This window comes from Mobula birostris, chromosome 13 (assembly GCF_030028105.1).
Source record: "Mobula birostris isolate sMobBir1 chromosome 13, sMobBir1.hap1, whole genome shotgun sequence".
In the NCBI taxonomy this organism is placed as follows: Eukaryota; Metazoa; Chordata; class Chondrichthyes; order Myliobatiformes; family Myliobatidae; genus Mobula; species Mobula birostris.
In genome coordinates this window covers 100,956,434-100,981,116 of record NC_092382.1, presented here as the reverse complement: position 1 = coordinate 100,981,116, position 24,683 = coordinate 100,956,434, and the positions used below count along the sequence as shown (strand labels likewise).

Sequence of the window (24,683 nt, the reverse complement as noted above, 5' to 3'; positions counted from 1 at the left end):
CCTGCAGACTTGTTAATGATGCCTTGCACATGTTTTTCAACAATCTTGTGCGTGTTCAGTGCAATGCAGATCAATGGTTCTCACACATCACCTGCTTCCTGTCGACTGCGAAGGTTTTTGTCGGGCCCCGGCTTGTCTCTGAGCCACTGTGAGGACTCCAGGCGCAGTAGTAGACGGCCGACTGGTCCGGGTGCAGGCTGGTGGAGTTGAGAATGAACGTGTTTGCATCGGGTGTCCGGGCGGTGAAGCCGTCCACACCCTCCTCCGGAATTGCCGTGGTACCCACGGAGTAAAACAGGTTCTGTATCTCTTTTCCCGGATACTGTCGGTACCAGTAGAGGTAATTGCTAGCGCTACCGCCGTCCAGGATGCATTTCAGCTCCACGCTCTCGCCGGGAGATTTGGAGAGAGCCGGCGTGTCCTGACGAACGGACTGCGACGTCGCACCTGAGGAAGTGAACGGGAAGTGAAGAGAGTTAAATGAACCGGAAAACCCGAGTACGTGGATCATTTGTTAAAGAGGAGGGCGGAATGTCGGGGAAAACGAACGTCACTGAGGGATATGGAATGGAAACTCGTTCATACCGACATTGTTTACCGCCGAGCTCGTCCCATCTTCGGGTGCCAGGTCAAAAGACCCGTAAACCTTCTAATCCAAGAACTCATGTGTAAGTAGATGAAGTTTAAACTTTCCCACTATGTCCGCCAGTATTTCAGGCAGCTGCTTCGAACGAGTCGTCATCCGCTGATATCCGCTTTAATTATTCCTCTCCCATAATAAACCCGTTCCGTCACGTTTTAAGTACCCGTTCCCCTCCCGCTTTAACTCCATCCCTTATCTTCGGCTACCCTGGGAATGAAATCCTAGTCGAAGGAACCTCTCCTTGTATCTCGGGAACGCAGAGACTGGCAAAATACTGCGAAAACTTCCCCGCACTCGTTCGAGTTTAACATCTTTCCAATAGCAAACTGGCCGAACCTAGTTAAGGATTAAAGATTAATTATTGAGTTGGATTGTTTCTTACGTTGAAGCAACGGCGCCAGGGCGAGTAACAGAAACATCCTCTCTCCGGAAACCTTCTCTGCGTTGTGAGAGGCAGCGACTGGGGAGAAAACGCCGCATCAGGGCCCCGCCCCTTCCGGGCACATTGCTGCCTGCGTCACCAATCCGGAACACGGGAAATGCGGAAGGAGGTGGGTCAAAGACCCAAACGGCATTTCCTTATCTGCGCCTAGACATGCTGAGTTCGTACAACAATGTGTGTGTGTGTGTGTGTGTGTGTGTGTGTGTGTGTGTGTGTGTGTGTGTGTGTGTGTGTGTGTATGCGTGTGTGTGTGTGTGTGTGTGTGTGTGTGTGTGTGTGTGTGTGTGTATGTGTGTGTGCGTGTGTGTGCGTGTGTGTGTGTGTGTGTGTGTGTGTGTTGACTCGGCTGTACTGCATCCGGAGACTTTCATGTCTTTAGCGGCAAGTAAACTCAACCAGCTCCCTCACGAACAGCAGCCCGACCCCACCCCCCTCCGCCCGGGATCGAGGATATCTTCAACAGGGGAAACTTCAGTAAAGCGGCGTCATTCATTGTCGACCCCCAACACCCAGGACATGCCCTGTTCTCATTACTACCATCAAGGGGGAGGTGAGGGAGATTGGGGACACGCACTCAACGATTCGGGAACAGCTTCTTCCCCTCCGCCATCAGATTTTTGATCGGCTCATGAACCCATGAACATCACCTCAGTGTTTTTTCCCTCTCTTGTTTGCCCCACATTGTTTGTTTGTGTGTGTGTGTGTGTGTGTGTGTGTGTGTGTGTGTGTGTGTAGCACAATCTGTTTAAGCGTACATCTGTTTTTAAGCTGACTATATATTAAATACCATATTAGTCTATTTGTTTATTTGACAGCTATTGTCTGCGCAGTCGTCTGTTTATTAATTTATTTCCGTTTTTATTTACATTTACTGTAATTTATCATACATTTGATCTATTGCACAATAAATTTTAGGACATGTACCATTGGAAATAACTCGGTGTCCGGTTCTGATAATGATTCGCCAACCATCCCCTTGAGATTGGCGGCCTGGTCGCCTGGAGACCAGGGGCTGGAGTTGTAGGAGCAGCAGAGGGTGACGTCTCTCTCTCAGAGGGAGGCATCTGGAGCGTGGAATCAGCGGAGAAGACCTTTAAATACAAGTCAGTATAGTCTGTCTCCGGCTGGATTTCCAAACTTTTTTTTCATGTCATGGACGAATTTCACTAAGCGAGGGGTCGGTGGTCTCCGTCTGTGGTTAATATCGCTGATTAAGGACCAGTTTGGGCTGTCTTTGCGGGTTCGCATCCAGAGCGGCAGAACGGGTCTGTCATTCCGGAATTCCGCAATTTGAGACCAGGAGTTGAAACATCAAGAGGAGCGCATTGAAAACATGAAATTTGGGTTAGTTAGTCAACCAGTGTCTGTCCCCTGCTGCTCTGTTTCTCCAGTAAGGGAGCACGTGGTGTAGAATTATTTCATTTTATCCATCCGTCCAGCGGAGGGCGCTATCGCACTATCTACCAGGTAATGAAATACATCCACGGCTTCTCGAAGGGGATTTCTAATTGGCCCATATCCAGTGGGTACCTGTCCCTCTACACATAGCCAACCGTCCAGATACCATCCAAAAGTCGACAAACCTCGCTGTATTCATAGATTCACACAGATATAAAGCAGTGTCTCCAGCAATCAGTATCCATCTCTGAGGGCCCTGGCCAACCCAGACCATTTCCTCTTCTCCTTCCGACCAGCGCAGCGGAGGCACTGGAGCCTGAAGAGTGAAAGGTCCTCGAGCAAGCTCTTCCCCTCCGCCATCAGAGGTCTGAAAGGTCCGTAATCCGATAGACTGCGTTGTCATTCCGCTCGCTTTTTACACCACTTGTATAGTTTCCATCGCAACTGACTTCGACGAGGAAGTGGAAGAGTGGGTAGTACACTTGCGGGGAACGAGAAGCTTGGTTGTGTTGCGGGAAGTACATCAGGTTGTCGTTGCTTACAATGGGTCATTGGTAGGATGCAGACCTGGACAGAGAAGTGTCCGGCAGGGTGCAAACAACCAAGACAAAGGAAGGATGCGGGAGCCCTGTCACAACCAGGACTCGGCTGCGCAGCAGATTCGATAATTGTGCTCATGGATATGTAGGGATCAGATAATTACTTCATTACGGTGGTACTTAGCTCCCTGCTTGTCGTTATAGTGTTTGTCTATACTCGAGCAAAGCACAGCAACGTTACGCTGTCGGCTTGCATTCGGCCGTCCCTGAGAACAGTGGACTGACTCCGAACACCAGCGGTGTTCGGTTTACGCTTGGATATTCGTTTCAGACGCGGTGTTCGCATCTCGTTTCATGTGTGAGAGTTTTAGTTAATAGCTCTGGTTGGCCTAGTGTTTATTGCTTTCTGTTTGTCCCCTTGAAATACTGTTCGCATTAAAGCCCCGTTTTTCTCTTTCAAGCTCTGTCAATCTCCGCAGCTGCTCTCTCTCTCTTCATGTATGTCTCCCTCTCTCAATCTCTCTCCTTCTCTCTCTCTCTCTCTCTCACTCTTTCTCTCGCTCCCCTCTCTCTGTCTCTCTCCGTGCTAATCGCCCTGAGACACCCCTCTGACCGTTAATTCGCGGTTTCCTGGGTATGTGCCTTGTTTGTTATTTGGCTGTTCTGAGAAATAAAAAATCAAAGCGCTTCTGAACCTCAAATCCCAAACTGCCTCGCGCCTCCTCGGAGAAATCCCCGGCCGATCTCACACACAGCTCGGCCCGCAGCCAGTGAAGCAGAGCGCAGCCGCTCCCTCTACTCCGCTCCGCCCACCCCGAACCCGCTCTTCAGAACGGGAGGAGCAAATCAGCCAATAGCAGTGCGAGGACGTCTGTCCATCAGGCCGGAAAGGGCGGGGCCTCCTGTTCGAACTCATTTCACTCTCGACGGCCTCTCGAAATCGTGAAGTCAAACCTTTGAGTGAAATATGCTGCAGTTTCTCCAGTTGATAATCTGGCTTCACGGTAAAATGTCGACCTCGTTTAATAATTCCACAACCTATTCCCTATCGTTTTCGTTCGATCTCCACCCTCATTTTTTTCATCTCCCTTTCTATATGCCGTTCCTATTTTTTATCCACTGTTGTGTTTTTGCCCTATTGTATTTCAATCATCAAACATGTTTTGTTGTTTTCTGCCCTTCCTTATCCACTTGAAGTATTCATCCCTTTCCATTCTCTGTCTGTACCCATCTGCCCTTTTCTCCCTTTCCCTTTCTCCCTTTCTCACTCTCCCTTTCTCCCATACTCTTCTTCCCTTTCTCTGTCTTTCTATCTCATTTTCGCGATTTACCTGGGCAATATTTTATCACTGTATCTTCGTCTTCATCTGCTCTTCTTAGTTCTCTGACTCTCTTCCCCTCTTGACCTAACATTTCTCTGCCTTTGTCCAGTTCTTATCACATATCTCCCTTTCAAATTTAGCTCTGCCCCTCTCTCGTTCTCTCTCTCTCTCTCTCTCTCTCTCTCTCTCTCTTTCTCTCTCTCTCTCTCTCTCTCTCTCTCTCGCTCTCTCGCTCTCTCAACCTGATTCCCCCTGTCAGTCTAATCACTCTACCTATCGTATTATTCACCGCCCGAAGACCGAATGCCGAGACGTTTATCCTGACCTCTCCCGGCCTGCTGCCGAACCACTCGGCCGTCTACCTCTGCGGGTGGAGTCCTCACAGTGACTCGGTGACACACAGGCGTTCACCATAAACCTTCTAACGTGACAGGAAACAGCTGGCGGTGGGTTTGGCCAGGAACAAGCATTTACTGTCTTCGCTACCTCTCTCTCGTACTTTCTCTCTTTTTTCTTTCTCGCTCTCACCTTTCCCTACTCTTCCCTCTCTTCCCGAGTTTCCTCTCCGCGGGTTGTAGTCTTATCCAAACTCAGTGGATAACGCCTGTTTGTATTTACACTAAATACTCTGTAGACGCTGTAATCCTCGCTGACGGCAGACGTGTCGCGGGCCCGGGACGCCGCCCGGCAGGCCGAGGAGGCTCTGAGGGAGGCGCAGGGTGAGGCAGCCGAGGCCCGGAGGGCGGCCGCCGAGGAGGAGGAGGGGCGCCGGGAGGCCGAGGGAGCAGCCGAGCGGCTGAGGGAGGCCGTGAAGGAGCTGGAGGCACAGAAAATCAGGTGAGATCCCTCTCGCCCCTCTCTGTCCCCTCTCTCTCCCCTCTTTCCCCTTGCTCCGTGCTCTCCCCCACTCTCTTTCCCCACTCTCTCCCCCACTTTCCCCCTCTCCCCCCTCTCCCCTCCCCCTCTCTCCCTCTCTCTCCCCCTCTCCCCCCCCACTCTCCCCCCCTCCCCTCTCCCCCTCCCCTCCCCCCTCTCCCCTGTCCCCTCTCCCCCTCCCCTCCCCCCTCTCCCCTGTCCCCTCCCCCTCCCCCTCTCTCCCCCCCTCCCCTTCCCCTCTCCCCCTCTCTCTTCCCTCCTCTCTCTCCCCCTCTCTCTCTCCCCCTCTCTCTCTCCCCCTCTCTCTCTCCCCCTCTCTCTCTCCCCCTCTCTCTCTCTCCCCCTCTCCCCCTCTCTCTCCCCTCTCCCCCCTCCCCCCTCTCGCCCCCTGTCTCTCCCCCTCTCCCCCCCCTCTCCCCTCCTCTCTCCCTCCCTCTCCCCTCACTCCTTCTCTTCTGGTAAATCTCCTCTGTACCCTTTCCAATGCTTCCACATCCTTCCTATAGTGAGGTGACCAGAACTGGACACAATACTCCGAGTGTGGCCTAACCAGAGTTTTATAGAGCTGCATCATTCCATCGCGACTCTTAAACTCTGTCCCTCGACTTATGAAAGCTAACCCCCCATAAGCTTTCTTAACTACCCTATCCACCTGTGAGGCAACTTTCAGGGAATCTGTGGACATGTACCCCCAGATCCCTCTGCTCCTCCACACTACCAAGTATCCTGTCATTTACTTTGTACTCTGCCTTGGAGTTTGTCCTTCCAAAGTGTCCCACCTCACACTTCTCCGGGTTGAACGCCATCTGCCACTTCTCAGCCCACTTCTGCATCCTGTCAATATCTCTCTGCAATCTTTGACAATCCTCTACACTATCTACAACACCAGCAACCAGGGGGTTGGTGAATTTGTGAAATTTCTTACAGCAGGCAGCTGTGGATGGTTGGGTGTATTTAAGGCAGAGAGGGATAGCTTCTTGGTTTGGGCAAGGCATCGAAGGTTACGGAGGAGAAGGCCGGGAACTGGGGTTGAGGAGGAGATGGAGGGGAGGAAAAGGATCGGCCTCGACTGAGTGACGGCCTAATTCTTCTCCTGTGCCTCACGGAGAGCCTGGTCTTCAAGCGATTATTGAGGCCTGCCTCAGCAGGCCTAGGCAAGGCCAGAGCAAGACCAGAGCAGGCCAGAGGAATGCAGGAGGACAGTCCGGAGGGAAATCGGGAGGGCGAAAACAAGGCGTGAGGTTGCTCGGGCAGATGAGGTGAGGGAGAGTCCTGAGGGATCCCACAGGTGGCATGCTGGTCTTCATAACAAGGAGAATTGAGTATAAGAGTAAAGAGGTCCTTCTGCAGCTGTACAGGGCCCTGGTGAGACCACATCTGGAGTACTGTGTGCAGTTTTGGTCTCCAAATTTGAGGAAAGAGATTCTTGCCATTGAGGGAGTGCAGGGGAGGTTCACAAGGTTAATTCCCGGGATGGCGGGACTGTCATATGTTGAAAGATGGGAGCGACTGGGCTTGCGTACGCTGGAACTTAGAAGGCTGAGAGGGGATCTGATTGCAACATACAAGATTATTTAAGGATTTGGACACGCTGGAGGCAGGAAGCATATTGGGGGAGTCCAGAACCAGAGGCCACAGTTTAAGAATTAGGGGTAGGCCATTTAGAACGGAGTTGAGGAAAAACTTTTTCACCCAGAGAATGGTGGATATGTGGAATGCTCTGCCCCAGAAGGCTGTGGAGGCCAAGTCTCTGGATGCTTTCAAGAAAGAGATGGATAGAGCTCTTAAAGATAGTGGAATCAAAGGTTATGGGGATAAGGCAGAATCTGGATACTGATTGTGGATGATCAGCCATGATCACAGTGAATGGCGGTGCTGGCTCAAAGGGGCCGAATGGCCTACTCCTGCCCCTATTGTCTGCTTGCCCTGCCGAGGTGTGGCACCTCACCTTGACCTGGATTAGACTCCATCTGAGGACCCGAGCCTCAGGGAAAGGTGGAAGGGACGGGGACTTCCATCCTGGGGAGCACGGAGATCTGGCAGAGGTCTCAATTGTACCACAGCCGACAGGAAAGCACTTCGGCGGGCCGTCGCCAGCGCACAGAAGAACATCGGGACACACTGCTCCCAGCCCCGGAGGACACCGACGGCTGTTTGCACGCTGGATGAACTCAGCAGGTCGGGCAGCATCAGTCACAAATGATGAGTCGACGTTTAGGGCCGCAACCCTTCGTCAGGACTGAACAATGAAAGATGGGGAAGGATTTGAAGAATGCTTGTAGCTTCAGTTGAAAGACCAGTAACTTGAAAGACAAAGGGGTGGGGGTGGGGAAGCATTGACGTCATAGTCCTGAAAACAATGGGTAGTAGAAGAAGGAGGCGAAACCATGTGGAAGCTGGGGGAGGGCTAGAGTGAAATAGAGACAGAGGAAGGGAAGGGGAGGGAATTACCGAAATTTGGAGAATTCTATGTTCATACCAACGGGCTGGAGACTACCTAGACAGTTAATGAGGTGCTGCTCCTCCAACCTGAGTTTAACCTCATGGCAGTAGAGGAGGCCATGTATAGACATATCTGAATGGGAATGGGAAGTATAGTTGAAGTGGGTGGCTACCGGGAGATCCTGTCTGTTGTGGCGGACGGAGTGGAGGTGCTCGACGAAGCGGTCCCCCAATCTGCGTCGGGTTTCACCGATGTAGAGGAGGCCGCACCGGGAGCACTGGATGCAATAGATGACCCCAACAGACTCACAAGTGAAGTGTTGTCTCACCTGCAAGGACTGTTTGGGGCCCTGAATGGTGGCAAGAGAGGAGGTGTAGGGACAGGTGTACCACTTACGCTTACAGGGATAAGTGCCGGTTGGGAGATCCGTGGGGAGGGTCGTGTGTACGGGCGAGTCGCGGAGGGACCGAACCCTGCGGAAGGCGGAGAGGGGTGGAGAAAGGAAGATGTGCTTGGTGGTGGGGTCCTGTTGAAGGTGGCGGAAGTTGAGGAGGATAATGTGCTGGATCCGCAGGCTGGTGGGGACAAGGGGAACTCTGTCCCTGTTGTGGTTGCGGGCTTTTCAGGCAGCACCGCTCTCTACATAATGAAACTTGCCCCGCACATCTTGGACAAGAACTGTTCGGAAGGGAAGCAGCTCCTTCCCCAAGGCCATATGACTACTGAACTCTCTGCCGTCACCAAGGTCTCATCACCCATGAAGCGTCAGTAGCGTTGCATCGTTTACTATCTGAACTCGTGTTGTTACTGAGCCTCTGTCGTATCTGCCTTCAACACCACCACCACCCCTCGCAACAAATTCCAGCCTCCCACCACACTCTGTGTTGAAAATGCAAACAACTTGCCCCGCAAAAATCATTTGATCACATCGTCATTGTAAGAAGATGTTCATATTTTACTGGTTATATTGAGGGAAACAGCACGGTCGCAGGCCTCCCGGCTCATGTGATCAGTCCTACCCACCCGCACGTCTTTAAATTGTAGGAAGCTGTGTGAATGTGTGATTAAACAGGAGGACGCCCAAGAGGTTACCTGGAGAGTGTGCAAACTCCTTACAGACAGCCGCGGAACTGAATCGGAGAGCAGAAACAGCGTCTCGTTCACCGTAATGGCACTCCACCGTGCCGGCACTTACCACCCTCCACTCCCATGTGAGAATACGTTTCTCCAGATCACTGTCCCGTCAGCTGGCAAGAGCTCGATTAGTGGTCTGTCTCCATCCAGGCAGCATCCTCGTCAATCTCCCTCTCCCTCAGCTCAGTGGCACCTTTCGCTGCAGCGGGACGTCCAAACATTAACACTGTACTCCAAGTGCGAACTGACCTCAGTCTCGTACAATTGCAGCATAACCTCCCGCCTGCCGTACTCAGTGTCCTGACTGACGAGGGTCTGCGTGTAAACGCCTTCCTCGCCGCCCCGTCTACTTGTGACTCCACCTTCCATGAACCTTTTACCTCCTCTCCATGGTCCCTCTGTTCCACAACACTACCCAGTTCTCCAACATTCACGTTGAAAATCATATCCCATTCTAACTTCCCAAAACTTCTGCCCGTTTCGACAGCTTCTCTTGTTTTGTCCGGCCCTGTAATTGATTTTCACTTTGATCAAACCGTCTCAGTCAGTCTTTGTAATGTACGAATGTTTGCGATTATGCGGGAAAACCGGAGGAAGCCCGTGTGGTCACGGTGGAAATAAATGCGAGCGCGTTAATATTGTGACGTTACCCGCTACGCTCCTTTACCGTGCCGCCCCGGATTCTTCACCGCTCCCATGTGAGGATTCGTTTCCTCAATTCACTGTCTCCTCCTTTGGCAACAGCTCGATAGGTCGTTTTCACCCTCGCACCTCGATCTAATCTGGAACGATACCACTGCTTCTCAGTGTCACCTGCAGACTTGCTAATGCTGCCTTGCACGTGTTTTTCAACAATCTTGTGCGTGTTCAGTGCAATGCAGATCAATGGTTCTCACACTCACCTGCTTCCTGTCGACTGCGAAGGTTTTTGTCGGGCCCCGGCTTGTCTCTGAGCCACTGTGAGTACTCCAGGCGCAGTGGTAGACAGCCGACTGGTCCGGGCGCAGGCTGGTGGAGTTGAGAATGAACGTGTTTGCATCGGGTCTCCGTGCAGTGAAGCCGTCCACAGCCTCCTCCGTACTGACGGTTTTGATCGTTGTGGAATGAAACATGTACTGAATCTCCTTTCCCGGATATTGTCTGTACCAGTAGAGATAATTGCTAGCGCTACCGCCGTCCAGGATGCATTTCAGCTCCACGCTCTCGCCGGGAGATTTGGACAGAGCCGGCGTGTCCTGGCGAACGGACTGCGACGTCGCTCCTGGGGAGGGGAACGGGATGTGGAGAGAGTTAAATGAACAGAAAGACCCGTGTACGTGGGATCTGTGGTTAAAGGGAAGGACAGAGTGTAGGGGAAAACGAACGAGGCGATCAGTTTGAGCAGATTTCGAGGAATTCGGTCAGTGGTAAATAACGCGAAAGAATTTGCTAAAAATAGCAATATATACGTTCTAAACAGCATAAAATATTAATATGATAATTATCTCTAAGTTCCTTGACTCATTCGGTATCCAAACGACAGGTCATGGATTACTGCAGTTCAGCAACACCGGGACCATCTTGATCTTTTTAAACTGAAACTGAACTGGTTTGACCTTTAGTCGTGAATAGTTTATATTGACGTCGTTTTTCCCCGTGAATGTTGCTCGTCTGGTGTTCTGTGCATTTGATGCTGCCGCCCGTAAGTTGGTCAAACACAATAAACTGGAATTTAACTTTGACATCGCCATGGGAACGGACCCCTTCAGCCGAACCCGGCCATGGTGTCACTGTTTACAACCGAGACCGTCCCAGCTGACCGTGTCCAGCCAATCGCCCTGTGACCCTCTCCTATCGATGCACTTCTGTATAAGTAGATGATATTTAAACTTTGTTAACATGTCCGTCATTATTTCTAGCAACAACTAACCATCATCATCTGATGTCCCCTTTCAATCTCTCGACTCCCATTCATAATCCCGTGCCGTCCCGTTTTAAGTACAGTACAGTTCCCGTCCCATTTTAAATCTGTGTCCGCATCCTCGATTTTGCTGGGAATGAAATCCTAGTCCGGGCAATTTCTCCTTGATTCTTGGACACTCAGACCATTGCATTACCCTGGTAAATCTTTTCTGCACTCGTTCTATTTTAACATCTTTCCGATAATATAGTGACCCAAACCTGGTTAATGATTGAAGATTAATTGTTGTGTTAGATTATTTCTTACGTTGAAGCAACGGCGCCAGGACCAGTAACAGCAACATCCTCTCTCCGGAATCCCTCTCTGTGTTGTGCGAGGTGGCGACTGGGGAGAAACGCCTCGTCTATTCCCCGCCCCATCCGGGCAAATTGCCGCCTGCAGTCACCGTCTGGTGTGGAGGGGCCAATCGGCAGTATCGGAAAATGCTGAAGAGGTGGGTGTCTGCAGGAAACGTCAACTGTCTGTTCATTTCCATGTCCGCGCCCAGACCTTCTCATATTATGTGTGTTGATTCAGATTTCCAGCATCAGCAGTTTCCGGTGTTTAGACAGTGGTGAACGCAATCACATCCGTCATCAGCAATAGCTTCTCCAGCATCGAGGGCATCTTCAAGGAGAGAAACCTCAAAAAGGCAGCAACCATCACTCGCGACCCCAACCACCAAGGAGATACCCTCTTCGCAGTGCTGCCATCGAGGAGGGGGTACAGGAGACTGAAGACACATACTCAGCGATTCAGGAACACCTTCTGCCCCTCCGCCATCAGATTTCTGATCGGAAAATGAACATGTCAACACTGCTTCAGTATTTTTCCCTCTACGCGTTTGCAATGCATTTTGTGTGTGTGTGTGTGTGTGTGTGTGTGTGTGTGTGTGTGTCTGTTTCTGTATATGTGTGTGTGTGTGTGTGTGTGTGTGTGTGTGTGTGTGTGTGTTTGTGTGTGTGTATCTTCTATCTGTCTGTCTATCTGTTTAATGACATACGTGCTTCTTTCTCTAACGATTCATTTCTTTATTTCCGCATTGTTCTATTGATGTATTTATTTGCTATTTATTGTTTGTTTGTTTGTTGATCTGAGCAGTCGTTTATTTATTTATAATTGCTGTCATTTACAGTATATTTCACCTATTGAACCGGACTGCTGGCAAACCAACAATGGATCGGCGGCCCGGCCGCCAGAAGAGCGGGAGCAAGTGTTGCAGGAGGAGCGGATGGTGACGGGATCTGATAGAGTCGGGAGTGGGGGTGGATTCAGCGGAGAAGGGCTGTCAGTGCCAGTCGATGCTGATCGTCTCGGGTATGCACTTTGTAACACGCACACAATGCCGGAGGAACAGCATCTTATACTCCTCTGGGTAGCCTCGAGCCAGATGCATGAATATTGATTTCACTGACTTCCGGTAATGACACAATCATCTCCCGCCCCCACCTGAACCACTCCGCATCTCCTTTTCCCTGGACTTTGAGCACAGGAGATGAAACATTATGCTGTAGTTATATAAGGCGTTGATGAGGCTACTCTCAAGTAATGTGCGCATTTGTCAGGGGAAGGGGTTGTGGCAGTGCCTTAGTAAAATTGAGGAAGCAAGTGGAGCGGGGAGCATTGGGAAATTCCGGTTCGCTTGTTGGCACGGTTGGGCCAGTATCTGTGCCGTTCTGATTTATGATTCTGCTTGGGGAGCAAGTGGGTTAGAATTTACTTGATTTTATACATCCGTCCAGCGGAGGGCGCTACAGCACCGTGCCCAATGCAATGAAGGTGACCCATAGCTTCTCAAAGGGGATTTCTATTTGGTCCCTATCCTGTCCCTCTGCACATTATGTCCTTCTATCAAAATGAATGCCAAACGTCCGACACCATCCAAAAGACGACAATCCTTGTATTCTCAGATTCACGAGGATGTAAAGCAGTGACTCAGACAAGCGGTATCGATATCTGAGGGAAACGCGAAGCTTGGCTGTGTTGCGCGAAGTGCAACAGGTTGTCATTGCTTACAACGGGTCATGGTTAGAATGAAGAGCTGGACAGAGGAGAGTCCGTTAGGTTTCCACCAAACAAGACAAAGGAAGGATGCGGGAGCCCTGTCACAACCAGGACTCGGTTGCACAGCAGATGCGATAACTGTGCTCGTGGATATGTACGTGTCAGATAATTACCTTATCACGGCGATATTTAACTCCCTACTTGTCGTTGTAGCTCTTGTCGATACTCGAGCAAAGCACAGCAACGCTACGCTGCCGGCTTGCATTTGGCCTTCCGTGAGAACAGTGGACTGACTCTGAGGACCACCGGTATTCTGTTTACGCTTGGATATTCGTTTCGGACGCGGTATTCGCATCTCGTTTCATGTGTGAGAGTTTTAGTTAATAGCTCTGTTTTACCTTGCGTTCATGCTTTTCTGTTCTTTCCTTAAAATACTGTTCGCATTAAAGCCGCGTCTTTGTTTCCAGCTCTCTCAATCTCCCTCTCTCCACCCTCTCTCTCTCCATCAATCTCTCTATCTCTCACAATCTCTGTACCCTCTCTCTCTCTCTCTCTCTCTCTCTCTCTCCCCTCTCTCTGCCTCTTTCTCTCCGTCCTAATCGCCCTGAGATAGCCCTCTGACCATTAATTCGTGGTTTCCTGGGTATGTGCTTTGTTTCTTATCTGGCTGATCTGAGAAATAAAAATCAATATTCTTCTGTTCCTCACATCACAAACCACCTCGCCCCTCCTCAGAGCAATCCCCGGCCGATCTCACACACTGCTCGACCCGTAGTCAGTGAAGCAGAGCGCAGCCGGTCCCTCTATTCCGCTCCGCCTTCCCCGATCCCGCCCTTCAGAACGGGAAGAGCAAATCAGCCAATAGCAGTGCGCGGACGTCCGTCCATCAGGCTGGAAAGGGCGGGGCCTCCTGTCCGAACTTATTTCACTCTCGAAGGCCTCTCGGAAGCGTGAAGTCAAATCTTTGAGTGAAATATGCTGCAGTTTCTCCAATTGATAATCTGGCTTCACGGTAAAATGTCGACCTCTTTTAATAATTCCACAACCTATTATCTATCGTTTTCGTTCGATCTCCACCCTCATTTTTTCATTGTGTTTTCTTTCTACCGTTCCTATTTTTTTGTCCACTGTTGTGTTTTTTTTCCTTATTGCATTTCAATCACCAAACATGTTTTATTGTTTTCTTCCCTTCCTTATCCACTTGACGCAGTCATCCCTTTCCATTCTCTGTCTATACCCATCTGCCTATTTCTCCTTCTCCCTTTCTCCCTTTCTCCCTTACTCTTCTTCACTTTCTCTGTCTTTCTATCTCATTTTCGCGATTTATCTGGGCAATATTTTATCTCTGTATCTTCCTCTTCATCTGTTCTTCTTTATTCTCTGACTCTCTTTCTCTCTTGCCTTTGTCCAATTCTTACTACATATCTCTCTTTCAAATTTAGCTCTCGCCCCTCTCCCTCGTTCTCTCTCTCTCTCTCTCTCTCTCTCTCTCTCTCTCTCAACCTGATTCCCCCTGTCAGTCTTATCAGTCTACCTATCGTATTGTCTGTCTTCTGGACCCAGAGCTTTTGTTTCACAGATCTCCAACCATCCTTCAATTTACTGACCATTCCCATATATCACTTCCGCTCCTCAGCTATTCCGCCTCTCAACGCGGTCCGTCTAACCCCACCCTCCATCCGCTCCCCGCTCCTCGGTTTTCCCGAATCTTCTCCCGTTCTGTAGATTATTGACCTTCCCCTTCTCCCCGTCTCAGTTCCAGGTGTGAGCCCGCAGGCCATCGTTCAGACTCCACTGGCCCTCACCGAGCATCCCGGGGAAAGTGTGACTCTGAGGTGCCTCAGAAAGGGCAGCAGCAGCGGTAACGCCTTCTACTGGTACAGACAATACCCTGGGAAGGAGATTCACAACCTCTTTTACTCCGGGGCTGCCAACACCGTCTCCCCTCAGGAGGCCGTGGACGGATTCACCGCCCGGAGACCGAATGCCGAGACGTTCATTCTGACCTCTCCCGGCGTGCTGCCGAACCACTCGGCCGTCTACTTCTGCGGGTGGAGTCCTCACAGTGACTCGGGGACACACCGGCGCTCAACAAAAACCTTCTAACGTGACAGGAAACAGCTGCCGATCGGTTTGGAAAGGAACAAGTATTTACTGTCTTCGCTATCTATCTCACACTCTCTTGTTCTTTCTTTCTTTTTTAGCTTTCGCTCTCACCTCTCGCTATTCTTCCCTCGCTTCCCGAGTTTCCTCTTCATGTCACCTCGGGTTGTAGTCTCACCCAACCTCAGGGGATAAACCCTGTTTGTATTTACACTATCTGCATCCGAGCGGCGAACAAGCACAAGGAGCGCCACGCCTTTGAAACAACCTCACGCCCATTCGCATTCTCCGCAGATCATTGGGCGACGGCGAGCCAATCACATCCCGCGTTTGCTCACATTGTCTGCGCTTGGCCGCAGCCCACATCCTGCATCGATCGGGTGGGGGCTGGACTGAGAGCTCATCCAACTCACTGACTCCGCGCTTCTCCTAGTCCACTGAGATCAGACACTGAGACAAGAGCCCACGTCGGGCGCACACGCCGCAACCAAATTCCCAAAATGAGACTCCTTGCCCCTTTTCTGGGTCTTATTTTCAACTACCCCGGTAAGTACCTCCACCTCGATACTCGACATTTCAGCCAAGGATATCTTGAGTTCCACAACTCTTTAAGATTTACATTTCCATCCAATTCCGTCATCGCCTGAATATTTGATATTTTAGTACATTAAACTGTTTATTAGCTTCAAGAGTAGCTTGAGAAATAAATAGTGCCTTGGCCAGTCTACATCTACAGCTAAGCAGGGGCTAGCAAGTAGTCGCGGACCGAATGGAGAGCAGGTGTTCTTTTGCGCGGTCGGCCCTCTGCTTTCCCTTATTAACCATTTCTTCTCTCCTCTGTCTCCGGCTGCCCCTGCTCACTGACCGATCTCTTCTCCCTGTCTTTGGCCAGACGCGAATTCGCAGAAGTTCCATCAGACTCCGCCGGCTGTCTCCGCGCCTCCAGGGAAGGATGTCCAACTGAGCTGCACGCTATCCGGAGGCAATAGCGATCCATACATGTTCTGGTACCGGCAATACGCGGGAGAGGCTCCACGTTACCTGTTCGAATCGGCTGGCACGAACTTTGTAACTCCGGACAAAGCCGTGGAGGGATTCATCGCCAAGAGGCCTGATGAAAAAACGTTCATTCTGAAAACCGACGACCTCCGGGCCAATCAATCGCCCCTGTACCTCTGCGCCTGGAGTCGACACAGTGACTGGCAGAAATGGGCCGACGCGACAAACACCTCCACCGCCGACAAGGTGGGGAGAACAGGAAATGACGTTTGCCCTGCGGTCACGGCACACCCAAAAGTCGTATGATTGACCGCAGAAGAAATTTCGTACCGGAACAGTACAGAAAATTATGCAACTTAAGCTAAGCCTGTCTGCATACGGTCCACGTTCCTCCATTCTCTCCTCGTTCGTGTATATGTTCATCTGTCTCTTATCACACCCGACACCTCCACCACCACTATCAGGGCTTTTCAGACAGCACCGCTCTCTGTGCAATGAAACTTGCCCCGCACATCTTGGACAAGAACTGTTCGGAAGAGAAACAGCTCCTTCCCCAACGCCATATGACTACTGAACTCTCTGCCACCACCAAGATCTCATCACCCATGAAGCTTCAGTAGCGTTGCATTGCTTACTATCTGGACTCGTGTTGTTAATGAGCCTCTGTCGTATCTGCCTTCAACACCACCACCACCCCTCGCAACAAATTTCAGCCTCCCACCACACTCTGTGTTGAAAATGCAAACAACTTGCCCCGCAAAAATCATTTGATCACATCGTCATTGTAAGATGATGTTCATATTTTACTGGTTATATTGAGGGAAACAGCACGGTAGCAGGCCTCCCGGCTCATGTGATCAGTCCTACCCACCCGCACGTCTTTAAATTGTAGGAAGCTGTGTGAATGTGTGATTAAACAGGAGGACGCCCAAGAGGTTACCTGGAGAGTGTGCAAACTCCTTACAGACAGCCGCGGAACTGAATCGGAGAGCAGAAACAGCGTCTCGTTCACCGTAATGCCACTCCACCGTGCCGGCACTTACCACCCTCCACTCCCATGTGAGAATACGTTTCTCCAGATCACTGTCCCGTCAGCTGGCAAGAGCTCGATTAGTGGTCTGTCTCCATCCAGGCAGCATCCTCGTCAATCTCCCTCTCCCTCAGCTCAGTGGCACCTTTCGCTGCAGCGGGACGTCCAAACATTAACACTGTACTCCAAATGCGAACTGACCTCAGTCTCGTACAATTGCAGCATAACCTCCCGCCTGCCGTACTCAGTGTCCTGACTGACGAGGGTCTGCGTGTAAACGCCTTCCTCGCCGCCCCGTCTACTTGTGACTCCACCTTCCATGAACCTTTTACCTCCTCTCCATGGTCCCTCTGTTCCACAACACTACCCAGTTCTCCAACATTCACGTTGAAAATCATATCCCATTCTAACTTCCCAAAACTTCTGCCCGTTTCGACAGCTTCTCTTGTTTTGTCCGGCCCTGTAATTGATTTTCACTTTGATCAAACCGTCTCAGTCAGTCTTTGTAATGTACGAATGTTTGCGATTATGCGGGAAAACCGGAGGAAGCCCGTGTGGTCACGGTGGAAATGAATGCGAGCGCGTTAATATTGTGACGTTACCCGCTACGCTCCTTTACCGTGCCGCCCCGGATTCTTCACCGCTCCCATGTGAGGATTCGTTTCCTCAATTCACTGTCTCCTCCTTTGGCAACAGCTCGATAGGTCGTTTTCACCCTCGCACCTCGATCTAATCTGGAACGATACCACTGCTTCTCAGTGTCACCTGCAGACTTGCTAATGCTGCCTTGCACGTGTTTTTCAACAATCTTGTGCGTGTTCAGTGCAATGCAGATCAATGGTTCTCACACTCACCTGCTTCCTGTCGACTGCGAAGGTTTTTGTCGGGCCCCGGCTTGTCTCTGAGCCACTGTGAGTACTCCAGGCGCAGTGGTAGACAGCCGACTGGTCCGGGCGCAGGCTGGTGGAGTTGAGAATGAACGTGTTTGCATCGGGTCTCCGTGCAGTGAAGCCGTCCACAGCCTCCTCCGTACTGACGGTTTTGATCGTTGTGGAATGAAACATGTACTGAATCTCCTTTCCCGGATATTGTCTGTACCAGTAGAGATAATTGCTAGCGCTACCGCCGTCCAGGATGCATTTCAGCTCCACGCTCTCGCCGGGAGATTTGGACAGAGCCGGCGTGTCCTGGCGAACGGACTGCGACGTCGCTCCTGGGGAGGGGAACGGGATGTGGAGAGAGTTAAATGAACAGAAAGACCCGTGTACGTGGGATCTGTGGTTAAAGGGAAGGACAGAGTGTAGGGGAAAACGAACGAGGCGATCAGTTTGAGCAGATTTCGAGGAATTCGGTCAGTGGTAAATAACGCGAAAGAATTTGCTAAAAATAGCAATATATACGTTCTAAACAGCATAAAATATTAATATGATAATTATCTCTAAGTTCCTTGACTCATTCGGTATCCAAACGACAGGTCATGGATTACTGCAGTTCAGCAACACCGGGACCATCTTGATCTTTTTAAACTGAAACTGAACTGGTTTGACCTTTAGTCGTGAATAGTTTATATTGACGTCGTTTTTCCCCGTGAATGTTGCTCGTCTGGTGTTCTGTGCATTTGATGCTGCCGCCCGTAAGTTGGTCAAACACAATAAACTGGAATTTAACTTTGACATCGCCATGGGAACGGACCCCTTCAGCCGAACCCGGCCATGGTGTCACTGTTTACAACCGAGACCGTCCCAGCTGACCGTGTCCAGCCAATCGCCCTGTGACCCTCTCCTATCGATGCACTTCTGTATAAGTAGATGATATTTAAACTTTGTTAACATGTCCGTCATTATTTCTAGCAACAACTAACCATCATCATCTGATGTCCCCTTTCAATCTCTCGACTCCCATTCATAATCCCGTGCCGTCCCGTTTTAAGTACAGTACAGTTCCCGTCCCATTTTAAATCTGTGTCCGCATCCTCGATTTTGCTGGGAATGAAATCCTAGTCCGGGCAATTTCTCCTTGATTCTTGGACACTCAGACCATTGCATTACCCTGGTAAATCTTTTCTGCACTCGTTCTATTTTAACATCTTTCCGATAATATAGTGACCCAAACCTGGTTAATGATTGAAGATTAATTGTTGTGTTAGATTATTTCTTACGTTGAAGCAACGGCGCCAGGACCAGTAACAGCAACATCCTCTCTCCGGAATCCCTCTCTGTGTTGTGCGAGGTGGCGACTGGGGAGAAACGCCTCGTCTATTCCCCGCCCCATCCGGGCAAATTGCCGCCTGCAGTCACCGTCTGGTGTGGAGGGGCCAATCGGCAGTATCGGAAAATGCTGAAGAGGTGGGTGTCTGCAGGAAACGTCAACTGTCTGTTCATTTCCATGTCCGCGCCCAGACCTTCTCATATTATGTGTGTTGATTCAGATTTCCAGCATCAGCAGTTTCCGGTGTTTAGACAGTGGTGAACGCAATCACATCCGTCATCAGCAATAGCTTCTCCAGCATCGAGGGCATCTTCAAGGAGAGAAACCTCAAAAAGGCAGCAACCATCACTCGCGACCCCAACCACCAAGGAGATACCCTCTTCGCAGTGCTGCCATCGAGGAGGGGGTACAGGAGACTGAAGACACATACTCAGCGATTCAGGAACACCTTCTGCCCCTCCGCCATCAGATTTCTGATCGGAAAATGAACGTATCAACACTGCTTCAGTATTTTTCCCTCTACGCGTTTACAATGCATTTTGTGTGTGTGTGTGTGTGTGTGTGTGTGTGTGTGTGTCTGTTTCTGTATATGTGTGTGTGTGTGTGTGTGTGTGTGTGTGTGTGTGTTTGTGTGTGTGTATCTTCTATCTGTCTGTCTATCTGTTTAATGACATACGTGCTTCTTTCTCTAACGATTCATTTCTTTATTTCCGCATTGTTCTATTGATGTATTTATTTGCTATTTATTGTTTGTTTGTTTGTTGATCTGAGCAGTCGTTTATTTATTTATAATTGCTGTCATTTACAGTATATTTCACCTATTGAACCGGACTGCTGGCAAACCAACAATGGCTCGGCGGCCCGGCCGCCAGAAGAGCGGGAGCAAGTGTTGCAGGAGGAGCGGATGGTGACGGGATCTGATAGAGTCGGGAGTGGGGGTGGATTCAGCGGAGAAGGGCTGTCAGTGCCAGTCGATGCTGATCGTCTCGGGTATGCACTTTGTAACACGCACACAATGCCGGAGGAACAGCATCTTATACTCCTTTGGGTAGCCTCGAGCCAGATGCATGAATATTGATTTCACTGACTTCCGGTAATGACACAATCATCTCCCGCCCCCACCTGAACCACTCCGCATCTCCTTTTCCCTGGACTTTGAGCACAGGAGATGAAACATTATGCTGTAGTTATATAAGGCGTTGATGAGGCTACTCTGAAGTAATGTGCGCATTTGTCAGGGGAAGGGGTTGTGGCAGTGCCTTAGTAAAATTGAGGAAGCAAGTGGAGTGGGGAGCATTGGGAAATTCCGGTTCGCTTGTTGGCACGGTTGGGCCAGTATCTGTGCCGTTCTGATTTATGATTCTGCTTGGGGAGCAAGTGGGTTAGAATTTACTTGATTTTATACATCCGTCCAGCGGAGGGCGCTACAGCACCGTGCCCAATGCAATGAAGGTGACCCATAGCTTCTCAAAGGGGATTTCTATTTGGTCCCTATCCTGTCCCTCTGCACATTATGTCCTTCTATCAAAATGAATGCCAAACGTCCGACACCATCCAAAAGACGACAATCCTTGTATTCTCAGATTCACGAGGATGTAAAGCAGTGACTCAGACAAGCGGTATCGATATCTGAGGGAAACGCGAAGCTTGGCCGTGTTGCGCGAAGTGCAACAGGTTGTCATTGCTTACAACGGGTCATGGTTAGAATGAAGAGCTGGACAGAGGAGAGTCCGTTAGGTTTCCACCAAACAAGACAAAGGAAGGATGCGGGAGCCCTGTCACAACCAGGACTCGGTTGCACAGCAGATGCGATAACTGTGCTCGTGGATATGTACGTGTCAGATAATTACCTTATCACGGCGATATTTAACTCCCTACTTGTCGTTGTAGCTCTTGTCGATACTCGAGCAAAGCACAGCAACGCTACGCTGCCGGCTTGCATTTGGCCTTCCGTGAGAACAGTGGACTGACTCTGAGGACCACCGGTATTCTGTTTACGCTTGGATATTCGTTTCGGACGCGGTATTCGCATCTCGTTTCATGTGTGAGAGTTTTAGTTAATAGCTCTGTTTTACCTTGCGTTCATGCTTTTCTGTTCTTTCCTTAAAATACTGTTCGCATTAAAGCCGCGTCTTTGTTTCCAGCTCTCTCAATCTCCCTCTCTCCACCCTCTCTCTCTCCATCAATCTCTCTATCTCTCACAATCTCTGTACCCTCTCTCTCTCTCTCTCTCTCTCTCTCTCTCTCTCCCCTCTCTCTGCCTCTTTCTCTCCGTCCTAATCGCCCTGAGATAGCCCTCTGACCATTAATTCGTGGTTTCCTGGGTATGTGCTTTGTTTCTTATCTGGCTGATCTGAGAAATAAAAATCAATATTCTTCTGTTCCTCACATCACAAACCACCTCGCCCCTCCTCAGAGCAATCCCCGGCCGATCTCACACACTGCTCGACCCGTAGTCAGTGAAGCAGAGCGCAGCCGGTCCCTCTACTCCGCTCCGCCTTCCCCGATCCCGCCCTTCAGAACGGGAAGAGCAAAACAGCCAATAGCAGTGCGCGGACGTCCGTCCATCAGGCTGGAAAGGGCGGGGCCTCCTGTCCGAACTTATTTCACTCTCGAAGGCCTCTCGGAAGCGTGAAGTCAAACCTTTGAGTGAAATATGCTGCAGTTTCTCCAGTTGATAATCTGGCTTCACGGTAAAATGTCGACCTCTTTTAATAATTCCACAACCTATTATCTATCGTTTTCGTTCGATCTCCACCCTCATTTTTTCATTGTGTTTTCTTTCTACCGTTCCTATTTTTTTGTCCACTGTTGTGTTTTTTTTCCTTATTGCATTTCAATCACCAAACATGTTTTATTGTTTTCTTCCCTTCCTTATCCACTTGACGCAGTCATCCCTTTCCATTCTCTGTCTATACCCATCTGCCTATTTCTCCCTCTCCCTTTCTCCCTTTCTCCCTTACTCTTCTTCACTTTCTCTGTCTTTCTATCTCATTTTCGCGATTTATCTGGGCAATATTTTATCTCTGTATCTTCCTCTTCATCTGTTCTTCTTTATTCTCTGACTCTCTTTCCCTCTTGCCTTTGTCCAATTCTTACTACATATCTCTCTTTCAAATTTAGCTCTCGCCCCTCTCTCTCGTTCTCTCTCTCTCTCTCTCTCTCTCTCTCTCTCTCTCTCTCTCTCTCTCTCTCTCTCTCTCTCTCTCTCTCTTTCTCTCTCTCTCTCTCTCTCTCTCTCTCTCTCTCTCTCTCAACCTGATTCCCCCTGTCAGTCTTATCAGTCTACCTATCGTATTGTCTGTCTTCTGGACCCAGAGCTTTTGTTTCACAGATCTCCAACCATCCTTCAATTTACTGACCATTCCCATATATCACTTCCGCTCCTCAGCTATTCCGCCTCTCAACGCGGTCCGTCTAACCCCACCCTCCATCCGCTCCCCGCTCCTCGGTTTTCCCGAATCTTCTCCCGTTCTGTAGATTATTGACCTTCCCCTTCTCCCCGTCTCAGTTCCAGGTGTGAGCCCGCAGGCCATCGTTCAGACTCCACTGGCCCTCACCGAGCATCCCGGGGAAAGTGTGACTCTGAGGTGCCTCAGAAAGGGCAGCAGCAGCGGTAACGCCTTCTACTGGTACAGACAATACCCTGGGAAGGAGATTCACAACCTCTTTTACTCCGGGGCTGCCAACACCGTCTCCCCTCAGGAGGCCGTGGATGGATTCACCGCCCGGAGACCGAATGCCGAGACGTTCATTCTGACCTCTCCCGGCGTGCTGCCGAACCACTCGGCCGTCTACTTCTGCGGGTGGAGTCCTCACAGTGACTCGGGGACACACCGGCGCTCAACAAAAACCTTCTAACGTGACAGGAAACAGCTGCCGATCGGTTTGGAAAGGAACAAGTATTTACTGTCTTCGCTATCTATCTCACACTCTCTTGTTCTTTCTTTCTTTTTTAGCTTTCGCTCTCACCTCTCGCTATTCTTCCCTCGCTTCCCGAGTTTCCTCTTCATGTCACCTCGGGTTGTAGTCTCACCCAACCTCAGGGGATAAACCCTGTTTGTATTTACACTATCTGCATCCGAGCGGCGAACAAGCACAAGGAGCCTTTGAAACAACCTCACGCCCATTCGCATTCTCCGCAGATCATTGGGCGACGGCGAGCCAATCACATCCCGCGTTTGCTCACATTGTCTGCGCTTGGCCGCAGCCCACATCCTGCATCGATCGGGTGGGGTCTGGACTGAGAGCTCATCCAACTCACTGACTCCGCGCTTCTCCTAGTCCACTGAGATCAGACACTGAGACAAGAGCCCACGTCGGACGCACACGCCGCAACCAAATTCCCAAAATGAGACTCCTTGCCCCTTTTCTGGGTCTTATTTTCAACTACCCCGGTAAGTACCTCCACCTCGATACTCGACATTTCAGCCAAGGATATCTTGAATTCCACAACTCTTTAAGATTTACATTTCCATCCAATTCCGTCATCGCCTGAATATTTGATATTTTAGTACATTAAACTGTTTATTAGCTTCAAGAGTAGCTTGAGAAATAAATAGTGCCTTGGCCAGTCTACATCTACAGCTAAGCAGGGGCTAGCAAGTAGTCGCGGACCGAATGGAGAGCAGGTGTTCTTTTGCGCGGTCGGCCCTCTGCTTTCCCTTATTCACCCCTCGTTAACCATTTCTTCTCTCCTCTGTCTCCGGCTGCCCCTGCTCACTGACCGATCTCTTCTCCCTGTCTTTGGCCAGACGCGAATTCGCAGAAGTTCCATCAGACTCCGCCGGCTGTCTCCGCGCCTCCAGGGAAGGATGTCCAACTGAGCTGCACGCTATCCGGAGGCAATAGCGATCCATACATGTTCTGGTACCGGCAATACGCGGGAGAGGCTCCACGTTACCTGTTCGAATCGGCTGGCACGAACTTTGTAACTCCGGACAAAGCCGTGGAGGGATTCATCGCCAAGAGACCTGATGAAAAAACGTTCATTCTGAAAACCGACGACCTCCGGGCCAATCAATCGCCCCTGTACCTCTGCGCCTGGAGTCGACACAGTGACTGGCAGAAATGGGCCGACGCGACAAACACCTCCACCGCCGACAAGGTGGGGAGAACAGGAAATGACGTTTGCCCTGCGGTCACGGCACACCCAAAAGTCGTATGATTGACCGCAGAAGAAATTTCGTACCGGAACAGTACAGAAAATTATGCAACTTAAGCTAAGCCTGTCTGCATACGGTCCACGTTCCTCCATTCTCTCCTCGTTCGTGTATATGTTCATCTGTCTCTTATCACACCCGACACCTCCACCACCACTATCAGGGCTTTTCAGACAGCACCGCTCTCTGTGCAATGAAACTTGCCCCGCACATCTTGGACAAGAACTGTTCGGAAGAGAAACAGCTCCTTCCCCAACGCCATATGACTACTGAACTCTCTGCCACCACCAAGATCTCATCACCCATGAAGCTTCAGTAGCGTTGCATTGCTTACTATCTGGACTCGTGTTGTTAATGAGCCTCTGTCGTATCTGCCTTCAACACCACCACCACCCCTCGCAACAAATTTCAGCCTCCCACTACACTCTGTGTTGAAAATGC

General features: G+C 50.3%; 6 gene segments (V, D, J or C); 3 read left to right on the top strand and 3 right to left on the bottom strand.

Moving 5' to 3' along the window:
- Positions 1-70: 70 nt before the first annotated feature.
- LOC140208118 (T cell receptor beta variable 30-like) lies at positions 71-3,368 on the bottom strand. The segment is given in 3 exon segments: positions 71-447; positions 1,026-1,103; positions 3,308-3,368. Coding segments are annotated over 3 exon segments (516 nt in total).
- Positions 3,369-8,775: 5,407 nt separating this feature from the next.
- LOC140207414 (T cell receptor beta variable 30-like) lies at positions 8,776-11,054 on the bottom strand. The segment is given in 3 exon segments: positions 8,776-8,793; positions 9,700-10,058; positions 11,004-11,054. Coding segments are annotated over 3 exon segments (414 nt in total).
- A 4,289-nt stretch (positions 11,055-15,343) lies between these two features.
- LOC140208117 (T cell receptor beta variable 30-like) lies at positions 15,344-16,148 on the top strand. The segment is given in 2 exon segments: positions 15,344-15,389; positions 15,736-16,148. Coding segments are annotated over 2 exon segments (459 nt in total).
- A 654-nt stretch (positions 16,149-16,802) lies between these two features.
- Positions 16,803-19,081, bottom strand: LOC140208116 (T cell receptor beta variable 30-like). The segment is given in 3 exon segments: positions 16,803-16,820; positions 17,727-18,085; positions 19,031-19,081. Coding segments are annotated over 3 exon segments (414 nt in total).
- Positions 19,082-21,734: 2,653 nt separating this feature from the next.
- LOC140208115 (T cell receptor beta variable 30-like) lies at positions 21,735-22,941 on the top strand. The segment is given in 2 exon segments: positions 21,735-21,773; positions 22,592-22,941. Coding segments are annotated over 2 exon segments (387 nt in total).
- A 490-nt stretch (positions 22,942-23,431) lies between these two features.
- On the top strand, positions 23,432-24,247 carry LOC140208114 (T cell receptor beta variable 30-like). The segment is given in 2 exon segments: positions 23,432-23,477; positions 23,835-24,247. Coding segments are annotated over 2 exon segments (459 nt in total).
- The last annotated feature ends 436 nt before the right edge of the window (positions 24,248-24,683 follow it).